This window comes from Rhinatrema bivittatum, chromosome 5 (genome assembly GCF_901001135.1).
Source record: "Rhinatrema bivittatum chromosome 5, aRhiBiv1.1, whole genome shotgun sequence".
Classification (NCBI taxonomy): domain Eukaryota; kingdom Metazoa; phylum Chordata; class Amphibia; order Gymnophiona; family Rhinatrematidae; genus Rhinatrema; species Rhinatrema bivittatum.
The window spans coordinates 371,433,257-371,448,100 of record NC_042619.1 but is presented as its reverse complement, the minus strand read 5'-3'; the positions used below and the strand labels follow the sequence as shown (position 1 = coordinate 371,448,100).

Sequence of the window (14,844 nt, the reverse complement as noted above, 5' to 3'; positions counted from 1 at the left end):
CTGAAGCTACTCAAAGTGCTTTGTACATAAATTTGGCCTTAATTGGCTAGTGTGTGGTTTAAGCCCCCTGTGCAGCTCCTGATTTCTGCAAGTATAAGGCTATATAAGGTTTTACTGTAGGCTAAAAATAGGTACTGCTTATTGATTTAAGATGGTATCTTTCAACTTATTTTTAAGAGCAGCTTGATAAGAAGAAACAAGGTATGGAAAATGGCAGGCTAAATTTATCAAAAGCATGAAATAGTAAGAAGCTCCTATAACACTACACGTAGCACTGTGCAGATAACCAACGGTTGCTGATATTGGACTTTGCTATACAGACAGGTGCTGTTTATGACAGATAAAAGTGGGGACATAACTTCCTTAGACTGGCTTGTTTTTGAAATTGTTTATAAGTTAGTTAATGTGATTACCAAGATGGATCATCAAATCCAATGGAGGGAAATGCTCTGAGTGCCTGATTTACTAAGAATTTCTTCCCATTCTGTTTCTGTGGGGGAAAACGCTTAGTAAATTAGGCATTGAATTCCCAATTGCATTAAAATTAGTTTTCATGCTGTGACTTTTAATTATTTTTTTTATTATGGTATTGGTACGTTTTGTTCAGGATGTCCTATTTTTTTTTTCTAGAAACCATACAATAAAGCAGCATGAGACAGAAAATGCAATTAAAATCAATGGAATTGGAAGCTGCAACAAGGAAGAAGAAATGGAAACAGATGGAAATTTTGAATTTAGAGGGGTTGAACATTTCATTCCTGGGAAAAAGCAAAATAGATTTAAGCCTCATAAAGATAGCACTGCCATTTTTAATGGACTCTGTTACAGTTCTAATGGTGCCTTAAAAACCCCGGATCACATGGTGCACTCTGACAACCGGGCTGCAAGCAAGCTTTCTCTGGGCTTTGCACATCGGCAGGAGGAAAAAAACGACTGAAAAAGGCAGCATTGATTTTAGAGACTGCACTATGCAGAAGTTGCTAGAAAGCAACACAAATGCTGACATTTTGTGTAGTCCACACAGAACTATGAATAACCCCTCATCTTTGCACAGTAATATTAAAATTAATGGTGCTCACCACTATCCTGTTCAGAGGCCTTCAAGCACAAAAAGCACTTCACTACCTTCGCCTAGCATAGCAGTTTCTTCAACGTTGCCTAAAGCCGCAGACCCCAGTTTTATCTCCGACTTCTATTCTCACTCAAGATTGCATCACATATCAATGTGGAAGTGCGAGTTTACCGAGTTTGTCCGTAACTTGCAGAGGCAAAGTAATGGTGTGTTTCCGGGCAGGGAAAAATTAAAAAAACTGAAGACAGGTAGGACCAAAACTAGAAAATGTGCTCCTTTTAAACTATCTTTGTTACTTTTAAGCAGCATGCAAAATATTCATTTCTATTCTATTGTACATAGATCAAGAAGTAATCATGGATTCAATATGTATGATGCTTTTAGTTGCAAAAGTTCCAAAATTTTCTTTTATGAACAAAAGGTGGGGGGGGGGAGTATCAGATCGAGGACAGGTTGGGTGTGAGTGTCTGATTGCTGTAGTTTAAAAAGGCTCTGGGATGGCAACCTGCATGAGCTGGCAGAAAGTCAACACTGGTTCTAAGGTTTAATTAATAGTCTGTGTTTTGAGCATTTGTCAGTTAAAATTAAAAATGTACTGAAAAATGTTTTTATATAAATTTAACTTTACAAGTAATTGTTCCAGATTAGATGTTTTTTCAAATTGTGCCTTGTTGATAAAAGACACAACATACATCAGAAGAGGAATACAATAAATTGCATCAATATTTTATTTGCATTTTATAAGCCTATCTAACATTAAAAACTATCTAACACACTCATACTATACTCATGCACTCACATCTAAAAACAAACATCTTCAAAAACATGGAAATCAAAAATGTTATCAAGTAGTTCAATTATAATATAAAGTGCAAATGCTCACATCATATTTTAAACATTATACAATAAATAAACCAGGAGTCAGTCCTCAAAATGGACATTTTGAGGACTGACTCCTGGTTTATTTATTGTATAATGTTTAAAATATGATGTGAGCATTTGCACTTTATATTATAATTGAACTACTTGATAACATTTTTGATTTCCATGTTTTTGAAGATGTTTGTTTTTAGATGTGAGTGCATGAGTATAGTATGAGTGTGTTAGATAGTTTTTAATGTTAGATAGGCTTATAAAATGCAAATAAAATATTGATGCAATTTATTGTATTCCTCTTCTGATGTATGTTGTGTAGTACTGTGGTGAAGAGGTTCTTTTCTTTGTATTGACCCTTGTGTGATTATACCATTGTTGATAAAAGAAGCAGATTGAGGATTTTATATTCTCCCAGGACAGCAGGATGTTAGACCTCACATATGGGTGACATCATTGATGGAGCCCTATCACAGAACACTTTTTTGTCAAAGTTTCTAGAACTTTGACTGGCACACTGAGCATGCCCAGCATGCCACTAACCCTACAGCCAGCAGGGGTCCCCTTCAGTCTCTTTTTTTTTTTTTTTTTTTCCGCACAGCAGTTGCCTCGCAGTTTAGGAGTTCTGTGAGAAATTTCTCACAACTTTCCTCATGGAACTATTTGAAGTTTATCTTCTCAAAAAATCCCTCAGCGGGGTCCCCTATCACGCTCCGTTGCCTCTGACGCTTGGTAAGAGTTTTTTCCGGTATTTGTGGTCGGTTCCCGGCGGCTTACTGCTTCGGTGCCAAAGTTTAACATGGCAACCGGGTTTAGAAAATGTCCTGAGTATCCGAAGACCATGTCCATAACGGACCTGCATGAAGTATGTGTTTTATGCTTAGGCCCCTCGCACGGTGTTCGGCAATGCCCTAGTTGTGCACAAATGACCCCCAAAGGCAGTCTCGTTCGCCTGGACAAAATGGAGCAGTTTGCTTCAAAACAGACTGCTCCATTGATGCCAGTTCAAGCACCACCGACCGTGGAGGGTCCATCAACCTCTGAGACGATTTGCCAGGAGCACTGTGGACAGGGTGTGACACTGTCACCAACTCCATTGAAGACATCTGCGTCATTGTCCTCAGTGCCGGGGAAAGACCGGACTGAGCACCGAGGGAAACATCAACACTGGCACCGATGGGTGTGTCCCCAACCGGTGCCGGCACCAATCCCGCAGCGGCATCGATTTCCATCGAGCCGCCTGCGAAGAGGGCCCGGGGAGAGGAGCCCCCATACTCCTCTGGATCAAGGACCCTAGGCGTTCCCCACAGATACCGGTGACACCCAGCCTGCCTCCTACCCTGATTGCCGTGCCACCTATGCCGGCTTCCCGGGAGAAATTGGACGCATGGTCCGAGGCAGTGCTTAAAGCCTTATGAGGCTTCCAGCCGGCACCGGCTCCCATACCAGCCCCGGAACCGGCTCCCTTTACCATAATTCAGCCAATATAACAAAAAGAGATCATTTTCAAGCATCGCTCAAATATTTAATTTGAGACACCACCTGAAACTCTTGAGAAACCAAAGCTAAAGTTCCATCCCCTAATTTCATTTTAAATAGCATAATCATAGACTTTGGAAAATTAACAGAGAATCCTGAAACTAAACTAAAACTCGTAACAGGAATAACTGAGCTTGAAGCATCATAAAAGGCAGCAGGCAATTTACCCTGTAATTAAATTTCATTAAGAATTTCCACCAAAACTGGGGCAAAGCAATCTCGCATATAACTCCACAGGGAGATCTGGTTCCATCACCTTATTATTCCTTAGACTCTTTATTCCCTTGTTCACTTCCATTAAGGAAAAAATTGTCCAAAATCTTTCAACACCCGGGTATCACATTTATGAGCTGCCTCATCCAGTATTGGAAACATCAATAAACCTAACTAGTTAAGGATAAAGGCCTGATCCACTGAGAGCTGAGAAGAGTAGAGATTCTTATAAAACTCTGCAAAAATAGAGCCATTTGAGTAGAAACAGCAATTTCTTTCTCCTGTTCTGAACCAATTTTATTAATTCTTCTTCTAATCCTAATTCACTTCAATTGCCATGACAATAATTTAGGGGATTTATTTGCATCTTCAAAAAAATGTCATTTTGTCAACCTTAAATAATATGCTGTGCGGGAACATTCAAGTGTATTAATCTCACCCCATAAGTGTATCAGGATGTTTATGCTTTTCCTCAAGTGATAACAATTGAGCCTTCAAGGAGGCAATTTTCTGCTGTCTACATTTTTTTGAAAGCCGAGGTTAGGGATATGATCTGCCCTCTAAGAACAGCTTTAGCAGTATCTCTCTCACAGTAAACACATGGATTCCCTTATGATTAAAGTTCATATATTCTTCTCAAACCTCTGTAAGCGTCAATACAAAATCTGGATCCCATAAAAGATATGTATTCATTGACCAGCAGCTGGCGGGTGGGGAGGGGGTATTCTGCATAAGACCCTCAGGCTCCATAAAAACCTGAGCATGATCTGATATAACAGTGGGACCAATGTCACAAGTTCTTAAGGTGCTTAAAATATATCCGATGAAATGAACCATAGAAACATAGAAAATGACAGCAGAAAAGGTCCATCCAGTCTGCTTAGCAAGCTTATTGGTAGAATCTGCTGTGCCATACGAGTCACCCCCTTACTTAGTTTTCCAAAACGTCAAAGTCAGGGTCCTTGGTTGCTGTTTGAGTACAATTCCCTGTTACCTCTTGCTGTTGAAACAGAGAGCAGTGAGAGTTGCATCCAAAGTATCAGGCTTGTTGGTTAAGGGTAGTAACCGCCACACCAGCAAGTTAACCCCATTCTTATTTGTTTTCCCCAGACCATAAAATCCAACGTCCTTGTTGGTGGCTGTCTGAATCTAATTCCCCTTTTCCTCTTTTCCCCCTACTGTAAAAGCAGAGAGCAATAATGGTGTTGCATCAACAGTTTGAAGGCTTATTGGTTAAGAGTAGTAACCGCCACACCAGTAAGTTAACCCCATGCACTCTTTTCTTCATTTCCATCCTCTAGCCTTAAGGGATCCACAGTGTTTATCCCATGCCCCTTTGAAACCTTTCAACGTTTTTGTCTTCACCACCTCCTCTGGAAGGATATTCCAGGCATCCACCACTCTCTCTGTGAAGAAATATTTCCTGAGGTTGGTTCTGAGTCGTCCTCCCTGGAGTATCATTACGTGACCCCTAGTTCGTGACCCCTGGTTCTACTGACTTCTTTCCAACGGAAAGATTTGTCAATTGTGCATCATTAAAACCTTTCAGGTATCTGAAGGTCTGTATCATATCTCCCCTGCCTCTGTTGGAAACAGGATGCTGGGCTTGATGGACCCTTGGTCTGACCCAGCATGGCAATTTCTTATGTTCTTATGCACCTCCTCTTCTCCAGGGGTATACATATTTAGGTCCTTCAACCTCTCCTCATAAGTTATTTGATGGAGACCCCTGACCATTTTTGTCACCCTTCTCTGGACTGCCTCTATCCTGTCTCTGTCCCTTTTGAGATACGATCTCCAGAACTGAACATAATATTCCAGGTGAGCCCTCACCAAGGACTTGAACAAGAGGAGTACCACTTCCTATTTTTTTTTTTTAATGGTTATTCCTCTCTCTATGCAGCCCTTCATTCTTCTGGCTTTAGCTATCACCTTGTCACATTGCTTCGCTGTCTTCAGGTTCATGACACTATCACCGCAAGGTCCCTCTCTTGCTCTGTGCACAACATCCCTTCACCCCCCAAGACGTACAGCTCTTTTGGATTACCACACCCCAAATGCATGACTCTGCTCTTCTTGGCATTGAATCCCATTTGCCATATCTTTGACTACCGTTCAAGCTTCCTTAAATTACGTCTCATTCCTTCTATTCCTTCTGACTTGTCCACTCTGTTGCAGAACTTAGTATCATCCGCAACAAGACAAACTTTGCCTTCTATCCATTCTGCAGTGTCGCTCACAAAGGTCCAAACACTGATCCTTGCAGCATTCCACTTAACACCGCTCCTCTTCAGAGTAGGTTTATAAGAATAAGTTTTATGTATAGAGGAAAAAAGGCATAATTCCTACCTCCTGTATTCATTTCAACCCTGGTACCATAGACTAAAGCAAAAATCTAATACCTAGATTTGAAAGAATTTGGGCTCTATTTTCAGCCCTGTCTACCAGGAAAAGAACCCAATTAAAATCCCCTCCCAAACAGACCTGTTGACAGTTTCAAAACTTGAAAAAAGGAGTGTAAAAACTCAGACCTCCATTTGGAGCAAAAATGTTAGACAAGGTGAGCAAATGTTCATTATGTTGTGCTGACTACGGTGTATCTCCCGTGTTTATCAAGAATTGCCCCTTAGTTACAAAATAGCAATGCTTTGCAATTAAAATTTCCACTCCCCTTTTATTAGAAGCAAAACAAGAAGAGAGAATTTGATCCACCCAGCCATTTTTCTTATTTTTGATGTTTGGAGATGTAGGTTTCATGCAGAAAGTCAGTTAACTCCCCTGCCTTTCACAAATTGGCTAGCAGTCTTGCCCTTTTAATTGGGCTATTGATCCTCCATACATTTCAAGAAATCAACTTTAATGCCATGTCATGGGAGAAAGAACATAATTAACAATAACAAATGAATAGGAAAAAAAAAATTACAAGGCTGCAGAAACACCTCCATACTGAGCTCAGCTACACCATAGAAAAAAAACCCCATATTCCGGAATATACAATACTAATGCCAAGTTCTTCCCTCTATTAAATCCTCCCTTCCCACCTCTCTACCCCATCCCAAATAGCCAAAAAACAAAAGGGTAGTAAAAGGGAAAAACAAACTGCCAATAAATGATGCCACAATTGGCAAGGAGCCATGTATCATGGGAAATACACCCACCCTACCACCTTCTCCCATCACAACAGCAAAACCTTTCACAGACAGCAGCAGCAGGAAAACAAACAAATACATGCCCACGCACCAAAAAAAAAATAAAAAGGGGGGAGAGGAAAAAACGTCCTCATTGTCCAGTCTCAAAACTGGCATCAGGACACAGCAGCAGCAGCATCAAGAGGAAATAAACATAAAAGAGAAAAGATCTTACCGAAAAAGAAAAAAGTATAACACTCACCAGTCCTAAGTTATCAAGTATTTGCTGAGAGGTTCATCTCTTTTTTTCCCACAGGATTGTGAGATGCCAGATGCAGTTGTTTACACCCATTGGAGACTTTCCGACGCTGAGGAGTAACCATTTGCCACGCTGATCCACCGAGTCCTGCCCCTGCTTTCCATCCATTCATAAAAACATAAGATTTGCCTTACTGGTCCATCAAGCTCAATATTCTGTTTCCAACAGCGACCAGTCCAGGTCACAAGTACCTGGCAGGATCCCAAAAGGTCGATAGATTCCATGCTACTATTTAGTTCCTCCACCAAGTCCAAGCATTCTTCAGCCTCTATGATATATTGATCTTTATTATACTTAAAAATTAAAGCAAAAGGAACCCCTTGCAGAAATTAGTTAAAAGGGTGGAAACTCTATCTTTTCTGCATAGTCGACTCCCTTTTAAAACTGAGGTGCTCTTAATAGCATACAGATTGCCTCGGGTGCCTGTTTGCTTCAAAACTAGGGTGTGAATTTTTGTAACCTTGGAATCCAGCTTCCTAGTACTCTATGCACTATACCAAGCTTTACCACTTCCCAGTATATACTGCAATAAAGATCTTTAACAATCTGAAAGACCTCCTCAACTTCACACTCTGGTACTCCCAGGATTTGTACATTATTTCACCTTTGTTCTCTTTCTCTTGGATTAGCTCGTTTTCCAACTCAAGGGCCATAATATTCTTTAGAAAAACTACCACTGAATCAATTTGTTCTATATTTCATTTTGAGTCACTCTAGCATCCAGGGATTTCACGTAAGATTTTAACTCTGTCACAGCCTTGTCAATGTCTAATTGTAATATTTTAATTTGCATCACCAGTTCAAACATATCTGACTTGGTTACCGGCTGATCAACAGTTGGGCTCATCATACCTAACGCCCCACTGCAGTTTTGAGGCTTTGTAGGGTTTCAGTTAAACTTTGCCAACATTTCATTGTAAAGCCTGTTCGTTGTAAGGCCTCTTGCTGCATTAAGTTACCTGTAAACTGGGATGATGTTCCCAGCATAACCCGGTATATAAAAGTGCCTAAATAAATAAAATAAAATTTCAGAATAGTTTGGTTTAGTCCCCATAAAAAGCCTCTTCAGATCCAGCTCTCACAGCCATCGCAATGAAAAAGGCCCTGGAGCACATGCAGTCCACACTACATCAGTAATAGCCTTATGATCCCACAAAAAATACAGTAGTGGTTTGGCAAAACCACACAATGATTCATGTACAGAGTGATCTAGAATATTCCTTCTCCATTGCCTGCCACAGTCTCAGTTTCCCACACCTTCATCCACACAATGTCTGCACTCGACCCTGCTTATGGGTCTAGCCTCACTCCTACTGGCATGGCCTTAGGAGCAGAAAAATAGTATTTTCAACAGGTGATAATGCAGACTGCACCGTTGGACAGACAACGCTGCATCCTTCCAGATTGCTGCCAGGAATACCTCCACAGCTACTCTTACAGCCCCAGGGTCAGTATGAACTCTTCTCTCTCAAGCCTGTCGCAGGGTGGCACAGGCCATTAGTGTCAAACATTTCTTCCAAGACACAGCCAGAACAGAAATGAGTTAAAATCCTGCCAACCAGCACAGTAGCATTTAAAAAATGGCAAAAAAACAAAAATCAGGACCCCACCTCATTATACTGTTCTTAAATAATACATAAAGCTCTGGAGGAAGGAATTAGGTAGCCATTACTCTCTGCTCCCCAACACCTGCCCCCACCCTCTTTTCTGAAATCTAGTTTTTAAAAGTTACCATTTTGCCTGACACTAATGTCAAGCTCACTAGTCTTTAGTTTCCTGGATCACCCCTGGAGCCCTTTTTTAAGATCCATGCTATATTGGCCAATCTTTCAGTCTTCAGGTTTTGTGGCTGTTTTAAATGACATGTTACAGATTACTAGCAACAGGTTTTCAATTTCATGTGAGTTCTTTCAGGACTTGGGTGGATTCTATTTGATCCTAGTGATTTGTTGCTGTTTTGTTTGTCAATTTGATTAGTTACATCTTCCCTTATCACAGAAATTTATTTTAGTTCTTCATAACCATCAAAGAACGTTTTTGCTGGGCACAGAACTCATGTAGTTTTTCTGCTACTTCCTTGTCCTCCCTGAGTATCCCTTGTGCCCCTCAGCTATCTGGAGATGTACTTGACATTTTTTTTAGTTTTTGCCTCTGGCAAGCTGCTTCTCAAATTCTTTCTTGGAATGTCTTGCTCCTGTTTTACATCTAACTTTCCAGTACTTATGCTCTTGCCTATTTTCTTCATTTGCTTTCTGTTTTTTGAAAAATGCCTTTTTGGCATTGACTGCCTCTTTCATCTCACTATTAAAGCATTCTAGCAATTGTTTGGTCTTCCACAAACCTTTTTTAATGCATGGAATACATTTTATCTGGGCTTCAGGATGGTATTTTTAAACAAAGTCCACATCTTATGCAAACTTTTAACCTTGACAACTGTTTTTGTTATTTATTTTATTTTTTATTAACATTTAATCATGAACAAAAGATCATGAGTAGTTCTCACAGGACAAGCAGGATGGTAGTCCTCACATATGGGTGACATCACAGGATGGAGCCCAATCACGGAACACTTTTTGTCAAAGTTTCTAGAACTTTGACTGGCACCTACTGGGCATGCCCAGCATGGCGCTAAACCTGCAGCCAGCAGGGGTCCCCCCTTTTTTCCATGCAGCAGTAGCCACGTGGGTTAAGGAGCTCCACAGAGATTCCTGACTGGAATTTTCCTCACGGAATTACTAAAAAATTTCATACCCCACAGGGGTCCCTCCTTCGAATTTTTGACTATGCGGTACTCCGGTAAGTTTTTACCCGTTTTCGGTCGATTCCCGTCGAGTTTGGCCCTCGCGGCCTCCTGGCCGTTGACCGTACCGCGGGTTAATTTTTTCAGAGGCCATGGTGTCTGAGTTCTGTCGGTTCCCAGACTGTACTTGCACCATGTCCATAACAGACCCTCATAAAGTCTGTATAATGTGTCTTGGGTGCAAGCATGATGTCTTGACTTGCACCAAATGTGTCTTAATGACACCTAAAGGTCTCAAGGCCAGAATGGAGAAGATGGAACTTCTCTTCCGTTCTCAAACCCCAACGCCGTCCATTGCATCAGTGTTGTCTGAACCGGCACTGTCCACTTCGCGCCAGTATTGGCCACTGGCCGGTGACTCCCCGGCATCGACGAATTCTCGGCCTTCGACTACCTCTACCCTTCCATAGGACCGAGGGGATCTTAGAGAGAAACATCGGCATCGACACCGGAAGTCTCGGACCATCGATTAAGGAAAGTCATCGACCTCGCCATTGTCCGAGCCGCCATAGAAGAAACCCCGTCCAGAAAAGGCATCGACCCCTTGCTTCGGTGACCCGGGTCATTGAGGCAACCCTCACCTGGATGGGTATCGGGAGCTGCGACTCCGCCTTTAACGGTGGGCCCTCCGGCTATGCCTCTGCCTCCTTCTTCCCTTCCGGAGCTGGGGCTGCTTGCTCCAGGTCTCCATGTAGAACTGGACCAGATGGTTCAGGAGGCCATCGATAAGGCGATGCACAGACTCCAAGGTCCCCTGGCGCTGAAATCGGTGCCGGTCGTGGAACCGACCACCGATCCCATTCTGGCAGCATTGGCACCGCTGCTCTCGAAGATGAAAGCACTTATTATAGCCGCTTTTGCACCGATGGATCCTGGGTCACCGATGGCTCCGGTGTCTTCCTCGCTTACTCTGTCATCGGGAGGAGAAACACCTTTCCGCATTCCGCCATTGGGTGTCCTGCCAATGCCTCAACCATCGAGGTTGATACACCCATCAGCGCCACCGATCCATCCATCAATGCCTGCACTGGTGCCCTCGATGCCTTCATTGGTGCATCCAGTACTTCCCTCGACACCTTCGGAGCCTAGACCGGGACCTTAAGGAATACCATCATCCCGTCCTTCTCAGGTTCCTAGAGGGGCAGGTGCTGATCCCTATGACACCTGGACCGACGATTCTTCTCAAGACACCGATGACTTGCCATCGCCACCTTCTCCTACTGAAAGCAGGAAGCGTTCTCCTCCAGAGGACCTATCCTTCATAAATTTTGTGAAGGAAATGTCTGAATTGGTTCCCTTCCAATTGCAGACTGAATAAGATGACATACATCAAATGATGGAGCTGTTACAATTCCTGGATGCTCCCAAGGAAATATTTGTTGTATTTAATTCTCTCATGTTGAGATGAGTTTCATGAGTTTTCAGATTAGGTTTAGACTAGTTCTGACATGTTTTCAACCGTTTTCAACATGTTTTCAGCTGTTTAACTGGCAACATTGTTCCTTGTACCGCCCTCGAGCGAAATTGAAGTTTCATTGTTAACCGATATGATTTGTATTTTTGTACAGGAATGTCGGTATAGAAAAAATAAAAATAAATAAATAAGGAAATAACCTCCATCCCTATTCACCAGGTTCTTTTGGATCTCCTCAAAAAGAACTGGGAACACCCTGGTTCTGTTGCTCCAGTCAACAGAAAAGCTGATACCACTTATTTGGTCCAATCAGCCCCAGGATTCCAGAAACCTCAGCTGGATCATCAATCTGTGGTTGTAGAATCTGCCCAAAAAAGGGCAAAAAGATCAAAATCCCACTCTTCCTTTCCCCTAGGTAAGGAACAGAAATTCCTGGATGCCATTGTCCGGCGTGTCTTCCATGGATCGATGCTTATCTCTCAGATTGCCTCCTACCAGCTGTATATGACCCAGTACAACAGGATCTTATTCAAGCAGATACAGGACTTTGCAGAGTCCCTGCCTCAGCAATTCCAGGAACAGCTTCTATCCCTGGTACACAAGGGTTTTGAGGCAGGGAAGCATGAAATAAGATCCTCTTATCTTTGACACCGCTTCCAGGGTATCTGCAACTGCTATTTCGGCAAGAAGATGGGCCTGGCTTAAGTCTTCAGACTTGCACCCTGAAGTACAAGACAGATTATCTGATCTACCCTGCATAGGAGACAATCTGTTTGGCGAACAGATTCAGCGGACGGTGGCGGAACTCAAGGAGCATCATGAGACCCTTCACCAGCTCTCTCTGATGCCCTCTGAGTATTCCTCCAAACAGCCATTCAGGAAGGATACTAAAAAGTCATTCTTCCGTCCAAAGAAATCCTATCCACCACCGTCTAGAACTCGTTCCAAGAGACCTTTCTAAAAGACCCAGTCTCATCAACCTCGTAAACAAAAGCCACAAGCAGCTTCTCAACCGGGCCCTGCTTCCGGTTTTTGACTCCTGCATAGAGAGCAGCAGCCAGTTTCCACTGCCTCAGATACCAGTAGGAGGTCGATTGTGCCATTTCAACAACAGGTGGCACACAATCACCTCAGACCAGTGGGTCCTTGCCATAATCTCTCAAGGTTATCGCCTAAACTTTCTCTCTATTCCACCGGACTCCCCACCTCTACCGACGTGGAGAACATCCGACAACTCACTACTCCTGGAGCAGGAGGTCTCCCTCCTCCTCCAGTCCACAGCAATAGAACCAGTGCCACTCACAACAAGGCCTAAGATTCTATTCCCGGTACTTTCTAATCCCAAAAAATCAGGCAGCGTTCGTCCAATTCTGGACCTACGTGCCCTCAACAAGTACCTCTACCGAAAAAAGTTCAAGATGGTAAACTTGGGTTCCCTCCTTCCTCTTCTGTAAAGAGGAGACTGGCTCTGCTCTCTCGATCTCCAAGATGCGTTCACACACATTGCGATAAATCCATCTTATTGCAGGTTCCTGAAATTGTTGGTAGGCCCCAAGCACTATCAATTACGAGTGCTCCCATTCAACCTGGCATCTGCACCACGAGTCTTCACCAAGTGCCTCATAGTAGTAGCAGCCTTCCTCAGGACTCAAGGTGTTCATGTCTACCCCTATCTAGACGATTGGTTGATCAGGGCTACCACTCAGCAAGCTGCTCTGTCGCCCCAACGTCTTACTTTACATACTCTAATTTCACTAAGATTTCTCGTCAACTACGCAAAATCCTGCTTAGTCCCATCTCAAACTTTATCATTCATAGGGGCAGACTTGGACACTTGGCAGACAAATGCTTTTCTGCCTCAACAGCGAGCTCTCACTCTCATCTCTCTCGTACACCAGCTACAGTCTCAGCACCGTACGACTGCATGCCACTTCCTCATCCTACTAGGACACATGGCGTCCTCAGTACAGGTTACCCCAATGGCCCGCTTGGCCATGAGAGTCATACAGTGGACTCTAAGGTCACAATGGACTCAGTCCGTCCAATCTTTATCGACCACTGTCCACATCACCGACTCACTCCGACAGCCTCTAGCCTGGTAGAAAAATCAGATCAATCTCCTCCAAGGCCTGCCCTTCCAGGCTCCAGACCCTCAAATAATTCTCACCACCGATGCTTCCAACCTCGGCTGGGGAGCCCATGTTGCCGATTTGCAAACACAAGGAACTTGGTCTCCAGAGTAAGCCAAACACCAAATCAATTTCCTGGAGCTGCAAGCAATCAGATATGCTCTCAGGGTCTTTCAGGATCACCTTTCCAATCAGGTCATCCTGATTCAGACGGACAACCAGGTGGCCATGTGGTATATCAATAAACAGGGAGGGACGGGCTCCTAACTACTGTGTCAGGAAGCTGAGCAGATATGGGCGGAGGCCCTCTCCCACTCAATGTACCTCAGGGCAACCTATTTGCCGGGAGTGGACAATATGTTGGTGGACAACCTAAGTCGTGCTTTCCATTCGCACGAGTGGTCCCTCAATCCCACAGTAGCGGACTCAATATTCCAATGTTGGGGTCATCCTCGCATAGACCTCTTTGCGTCACCTCAAAACCGCAAAGTAGAGAACTTTTGCGCTCTCACTCGCAGCCAACACTCTCAGCCAAGAGATGCATTCTCCCTCTCATGGGCAACTGGTCTCCTATATGCATTCTCTCTACTTCCACGTCTCTCAAAGACTCTCGTGAAGTTACGTCAGGACAAGGGATGCATGATCCTGATAGCACCTCACTGGCCTCGCCAAGTGTGGTTTCCAATACTTCAGGATCTCTCCATTCGCAGACACATTCCCTTGAGAAAGGACCTGCTTCTGATCACTCAGAACGACGGGTGTCTATGCCACCCCAATCTTCAAGCTTTGTCCCTGACGGCCTGGATGTTGAAAGGTTAATTCTTCAGCCACTTCACCTTTCGGAGCCAGTTTCCTGTGTCCTGATTGCTTCATGGAAGCCTTCCACGAGAAAATCTTACCTATATAAATGGAACAGGTTTGAGTCATGGTGTTCTTCTCAATCCCTTGATCCTTACCTGTCCAAGTTCTAGACTCTGGCACTTGTCAGAATCAGGTCTAAAAACTTCCTCCATCAGAATGCATGTCAGTGCGGTGGCCGCCTTCCATTAAGGTGTCGGGGACGTTCCTATTTCGGTACAACCCCTCGTGACACGTTTTCTGAAAGGCTTGCTTCACCTCAAGCCTCCACTGCGTCCTCCGGCCCCTTTTTTGGGACCTCAATCTGGTTTTAGGAAGGCTCATGAAACCACCATTTGAGCCTCTCCAATCCTGTGATCTTCGCTATCTCACATGGAAAGTGATTTTTCTTTTGGCAATCACATCTGCTCACAGAGTTAGTGAGTTACAGGCCCTAGTTACCTATCTGCCTTACAATAAACTTCTGCAGGACCGGTCAGTAGTCCGCACTCAGCCTAAG

At 43.5% G+C, this 14,844-nt stretch overlaps 1 protein-coding gene across 1 annotated transcript in view; it reads left to right on the top strand.

Annotated features, from left to right (window-relative positions):
* The window catches only part of REV1 (REV1 DNA directed polymerase), a 231,617-nt gene that overhangs the window by 72,671 nt on the left and 144,102 nt on the right, over positions 1-14,844 (top strand). The window contains 2 exon segments of the mRNA XM_029604787.1: positions 631-931; positions 933-1,320. Of these exon segments, the coding sequence (XP_029460647.1) occupies positions 631-931; positions 933-1,320 (689 nt within the window).